The sequence below is a fragment of the Bos mutus genome, chromosome 15 (genome assembly GCF_027580195.1).
Source record: "Bos mutus isolate GX-2022 chromosome 15, NWIPB_WYAK_1.1, whole genome shotgun sequence".
Lineage (NCBI taxonomy): Eukaryota > Metazoa > Chordata > Mammalia > Artiodactyla > Bovidae > Bos > Bos mutus.
This window is the reverse complement of record NC_091631.1, coordinates 1,572,215-1,578,214: the sequence shown is the minus strand read 5'-3', so window position 1 is coordinate 1,578,214 and position 6,000 is coordinate 1,572,215. Positions and strand designations below refer to the sequence as shown.

Below are 6,000 nucleotides of genomic sequence, written 5' to 3'. Positions count from 1 at the left end.
CTCGTCTGTCCCCGGGGTCCTCCAGGCAGGAACACCGGGGCGGGCGGCCGGGCGGGCAGGAGCGCGCTCGGCCGGCAGGGGGCGGGGGCTCCGGGCCGCGGCCGGGCCCGGGGGCGTGGCCCCGCGTCCTTGACGGACAGCGCAGGATGCTGGCGAAGATGCGGGAATACGGCCCCCGCGGCGAGAGCGTGCAGACCGTGAGTGTGCCAGGCGCTGCGGGTCCCGGAGCTCGCGGTGCGGACAGCGATCACACTGCACTTAAAAAAAAAAAAAGAAAGAAAGAAAGAAAAAAATTCCCTTTTGGGGAGAGAGCCTGCCAAGTTGAGGATGCTGACAGCGGCGGTCCCGGGCCGTGTCCTGGTCGGGGGTGGGGGTGTCGCTCCTTCGCGTCTCGGGACCGTGGAGCCCCTCGCAGGCGCGGGTTTGCCCGGGCGCGGGGTTCGGGAGGGGCGGCTCCTTCCCGAGGCGGCGGCGCGAAGCCGCAGGGAGGGGGAGCTCTCGGCCCGCGCGGCGGGCGGGCCGGGGGGGCGGCGGGGGCCGCGGGGCGGGGAGGAGGGCCCGGCCAGCCGCCCCGAGCGCCGCCGCCCGCCCGATCCCGCCGGCGCCCGGTGCAAGGGCTGGAGCCCCGGCCGCGCGCCCGTGTGCATGAGGCCCCGCGACCCCGTGGGGCGCGCGATCCGAGCCCGGCGGCTGGGCTCTCGGGGCCCCAGCGGACGCGCGGCGGCGGCGCGGCCCGCGGCCGGGGGCTGAGGCGGCCGGGGGCGCCGGGTGCGGGGCCGGGGCCCGCGGGCGGTCGGGCGCGCCATGCTCCTGGCCTCGGCCGTGGTGGTCTGGGAATGGCTGAACGAGCACGGGCGCTGGCGGCCCTACAGCCCCGCCGTGAGCCACCACATCGAGGCGGCGGTGCGCGCCGGCCCGCGCGCCGGCGGCAGCGTGGTGCTGGGCCAGGTGGACCGCCGGCTCGCGCCCTACATCATCGACCTGCACTCCATGAACCAGTTTCGCCAGGACACGGGTGAGCCGGCCGTCCCCGCCCCGCGCGCACCCTCCTCCGCCGGGGGCCCCTCCGGACCTCTGGGTCCCCCATAAGCTGCCGAGGAGGGGGCACAGTGCGCCCCCGCCCTGCGAGCGTCTTATGATACCTGCTGCAATAAACGTCCGTGCAGGTCTGGTTAGGCCGGCCGACTTTTACCCTCGCCCCTAAGAAAGCCCTTCAACGGTCTTCCCCCCCTTTAAACGCTCGGTACCCCAAGTCCACTCTAGTAGGAACAGAGGGGCCGCGGCAGCATATCGGCCGGTGGGCAAGTCTACCTGCCCGCCTTCGCCAGCATCACGTGGGCTGAGCCTTCGTCGGTCGGGCACCCTGGGGCCTGCCACCCGCACCCCCGGCTGCCCACGTCGCTGCCTTTGCCCTTCCCGGGGGCATGCCGTCCCCCCGGCCCCGTCCTGGGGGTGGGCACCGGGCGCGGGGGAGGGTGGAGATTCCTGGGAGGCCGGCGCTGTAGTCGAGCCTGCGAAGGCCTCCCCGGAGAGACCGATGGACTTGGGGGGCTGTCAGCGCCGGGCACGCCCTGGCGGCCGCGGGGCGGTGAGCGCCTCTGATCGGGCGCTCCGAGGGTGGAAGCAACAGGCCCGCGCAGATGGACAGAGGACAGGGAGGGCCGCCGCTACGGAATGCCGGCGGGGAAGCCGAGCGTGTTTATCCCTGGGGGCGGAGGCGGCCGGGGCTGCGCATTCCTGCAAGGAAACTGTCCCCAGCTTCCTCCCACAAAGGTCCCCGATGGGGGACACACTGAACTCCCATCTACTGGTGAGAAGTAAGTCGCGGCTGTGGCCACTACCAACCCGGCTTCCCAGCCCGAGTGAGGATGGCGATCAGGGTGCCCGGTCCTTGGCGTGAGGGCGGGGAAGCTGGGGAGACCTGCCTCTTTGCGAGGCCCCCGGGCCGAGCTCAGCTGGTCTAGTACGCATCTATCCCTGAACAGCCTCTTCAGGGAGGTGGTGTTTCTGGGGGGTGTTTCTGGAATTCTGGCTGGGCTTTCCCCACGAGTGTGACTGCTTAGTTCAGTTCAGCCGCTCAGTCGTGTCCCACTCTTTGCCACCCCATGGACTGCAGCCCCCCAGGCCTCCCTGACTGAGGAGCCCCCGGAAAGGCAGGTGTGGGGGAGGAGGGGCTGGAGAGGGGACTGGAGAGTCCCAGAGGGCCGGACAACAGCTGCCCGAGCAGGGCATGTCCGCCAGTCTTGGAAAGCCCCCACGTCCTGAGCGCTAATTAGGATGGTCATGGGAAAGGGGTGTCTTTCCACCCCCTGTCTTCATCTGTAGCCATGACTCCCAACAAGCTCGCTGCCAAGGACTTTGCAGACACTCGCCTATTGAGGGAAGCCTTCTGGGGAAAGGATTCCAGAAGTGTTAGCATCTGGGGGGCTTCAGCCTTGGTGAGAGAGGGGGAAAGGTGGATCTGAGAGAGACTGGGGGAGGAGGGGCTAAAGAGGGAAGTGGGGAGACTGGGGCAGAGGACAGTGGGGAGACTGGGGCAGAGGGAAGTGGGGAGACTGGGGCAGAGGACAGTGGGGAGGCTGGGACAGAGGAGAGTGTGGAGACTGGGACAGAGGGGAGAAGGGAGACTGGGACAGAGGATTGTGTGGCCTGGGGGGATAGGGAGAAGTTAACTGTGGATTTGGGGTAGCGGTTGGAAAGGTCTATCCCTTTTGGTGGGTCCAGAGGGAGGATGACGGTCAAGACACCTCCCGACAGGGAACTCCAGTCCTGCTCAGAATTCACGGACAGGTGTTAGCTGTTCAGTCGTCATTGTTGAGCCGCTAAGTCGTGTCTGACTCTTTTGCAACCCATGGACTGTAGTCCACCAGGCTCCTCTGTCCGTGGGATTTTCCAGGCAAGAATACTGGAGTGGGTTGCCCTGCCCTCCTCCAGGGGATCTTCCTGACCCAGGGATCAAACTTGTGTCTCCTGGATGGGCCAGCTGGTTCCTTACCGCTGAGCCACCAGGGAGGCCTATGAGCTGTCCCATTTCAGATTAAATCTCAGCTGCAGGTGGAGGGACACCTTAGCAACATAAAGGTCCCAGGCCTGGTCCCACATTTGGAAAGGAGGAAAGCTTACTCAGTGTTCAGGGATGTCTGCGGTGGGCCTGGTACGGATCCTTTGTTTAGAAGTGAAGTCTGGAGGAGACCCAGTGGAAGGACAGACCCTCCTCCCCAGGTCTGACCACTCTTTGCTGAGAACCAGCTGACCACTGCCTGGGGGTGCACAGGGACCCTGGAGGCTGGGGCGCCCCACAGGTTAGACCTGAGCTGGCCCTGGAGCCTTTTTCTAACTGCCTTGGGGTACTTGTTCCACTGTTCTCTTCCTTTTAGAGACTGTTGGTTTCACCCACTCATGCTAAGGGTCAGTTGGCCAACCCATCCTCCGTGCCAGACCCGGTGCAGAAGGCCCTGGGCTGGATTCCTGGGAGTCCTGGGTCTGTCGGGGAGCTTGCCAAAGCAGAATAGCATCTTGGGGTGTCTGCAACCCCCCTCTTCTGTCTTCTCCGCCAACAGACACACAATTCCTCTCCATATAGCTCATGGATGAAGCTGTGACAGGGTAGGGACTGGAACCCACTGGCTCCCCGGCAACCTTGGCCAAGCCCTAGCGATGACTAATTAAAGCACCCACCATCTCCAAGCCACAGTTTGAAGCTGGGAACCAGAAACATCTCCATAAACAAAGGGGAGCTGGAAGCCCCTTGCCCAGAGGCGATTCCTCTCTTTCTTTTTTCATTTTTTTTTTGTTGTTGCCTCTACTCTGTGGGGACGTTTCCTGACATGGGAGCTTTGTTTTTTTCAGAAGCTGCCTGCCTTGCTGCCAAGTAAGTCCTCGTCTCCAGTCCCCCAGCTCCAGCCTCATCCAGTCTGTCTCCAGGGAGATGGCTGGGGGGTCGCAGACACCTCGCCCGCCTCTGTTTGCCCTGGGCCCCTCTCCTCCCAGACTCTGAGCTTATTTGCATTCAGTGTCACTTTTCCTTGAGGCGAAGGGAGAAGGAGGAAAGAGACAGGGAGGTGGAGGTGAAGGAGTCTTGCCTGCTTCCCAAAGCCTTGGCTGGGTCCTCTCTGCCCCTGACCGTTCGCCTTGACTGGGCTGACCTGTTGTAGGGCAGCGGCTGGAACTTCATCCCCTGTATCTTCCAGCACTGTCCCCTGCATGTTTCAGCGGACCCGATCATTACCACTGAGTCCCTTGACTGCTTAAGCGTCATTCTCATCCATAGAATGAAGGGCAGCCTTAAGGTTCCTTCTGGCTCCCTGCCTCCCATCATGCAGGTCAGCAGGTGGTTGAGTCTGGAGCCAGCACCACTGAAGATGCTGATGAGAAGTAACAGGGTGTGACGGAGGGTTCCTTCCAGCTCAGTTTTCCAGGCAACGTCGGTCTCTTTTATGTCTTTAACACAGTGAGAAAGGTCAGATGGAGCATGAATCAAGGGTTTGGTAGGAGCTGATTTTTAGGCCCGCTCCCCCGCGATATTCCCCACCGTGTGTGAGCACAGGAGTGCTGGGGGCAAGCGTCATGACCACAGGGTACTGCGGCGTGGGGCAGGCAGCAGGCACCCCGCATGTAGTACCTGGTTCCATTCTCCATGGTCCTCTTATGAAGAACCTGCTGTTCTGGTTTCATAGTAAAGGAAACAAGTTGGAAAAGATGAAGTTGCCCAAAGTTTTACAGCAAGTGCACGACAAAGCTGAGGTTCCCGATCAAGTGCGCGTGCCCTGCCTCATCTGGGGAACACTTGCAGACCACCTACTTCACGCGGGCCCCGTCCCAGGCCCGGGGGATGTTGCAACAGCAAACCATCCAAGTCTCCACCCTCATGGAATGTTCGAGTGCGGATGAGGGCCACTGGTCAGAGAAGCCTGGGACGTCCTGAGCACAGGGCCGCAGAGACGTGGATGAAATGCCCTGGGAGATGTTGTCTCTCATTTCCCAGGAGCCAACAACTTGGGTGGTGCTTTGGGGTCTCGGTGTGTGAGTTGCCAGGGAAACCTTTTATTTCTCTCTTTCTCTTTTTTCCTGCTTAGTCTGTGTAATCCTTTATCCCTGTCCTTCAGTCACTGTACCTTGGGACCCAGTGGATTTCCTCCGATTATCTAGTTCAGGGTCTATAGACAGATCCAGGACTACAGACAGGTCCAGGACCTGCCCATTCCTGATGGAGCAGTCTCTGAAAATCTTCAGAGAATGCAACCCCACCATCCCTCTTGTCCCCCAGCTTTGGTGCCGAGGTCCACCCTCGCCCTCCAGGGCTGAACTGAACGCAGCATCTTTCCCTCCAAAAGCCAGCTCTCCTTGTGACAGCTCTCTGCTTGGTGAATGGCATCACCATCTTACGGCTTGCCCGTGATCGAAGCCTCAGGAGTCTTTGACGCGTTTCAGCTTTGTGTTTGCACGTCTCATCTATATGGACATGTGGGACTTGAAAGCTGAGCAGTCACGATGAACACGGCAGGGGCTCACGTGCAGGTTTCTGGGCCCGGCCCCCGGCCAGGCCGACCCTCGGTGACTCGTCTGTTCCCCAGGAGACTCAGAAGCCGGTGGCCCTGGATCACTTAGAAAGCATTCAGCTACTCAGGCTCACGCCCTGCCCAGCGCCCATCTGTGGGGTCTGTGATCTGTCACCTGCTTTTCATTTCTGCTCCCAGCACCCTCTCCCACCTCCATCCCCTCACCGCCCCACCCCCACACAGTACTCAATAAACAGAGCAGCTCTGGTGTCACTGTGCTTCCCCAGGGGCTCAGCGGTAAAGAACCCCCCTGCCCATGCAGGAGACACAGGAGACACAGATTCAGTCCCTGGGTCTGGAAGATCCCCTGGAGGAGGGCATGGCAACCCACTCCAATATTCTTGCCTGGAGAACCTCACACGGTCCGCAGGGTGGCAAAGAGTCAGACTCCACTGAATCGAGTTGGCACAGACGCACTTGTGCCGTCACTTCTCTGTGTCAC

The 6,000-nt window shown here is 61.9% G+C and overlaps 1 protein-coding gene across 1 annotated transcript in view; it reads left to right on the top strand.

Moving 5' to 3' along the window:
- Positions 1-554: 554 nt before the first annotated feature.
- The window catches only part of DTX4 (deltex E3 ubiquitin ligase 4), a 43,246-nt gene continuing 37,800 nt past the window's right edge, over positions 555-6,000 (top strand). Inside the window, 1 exon segment of the mRNA XM_070383273.1 lies at positions 555-1,015. Coding sequence (XP_070239374.1) covers positions 805-1,015 — 211 coding nt within the window. The 5' untranslated portion in view covers positions 555-804.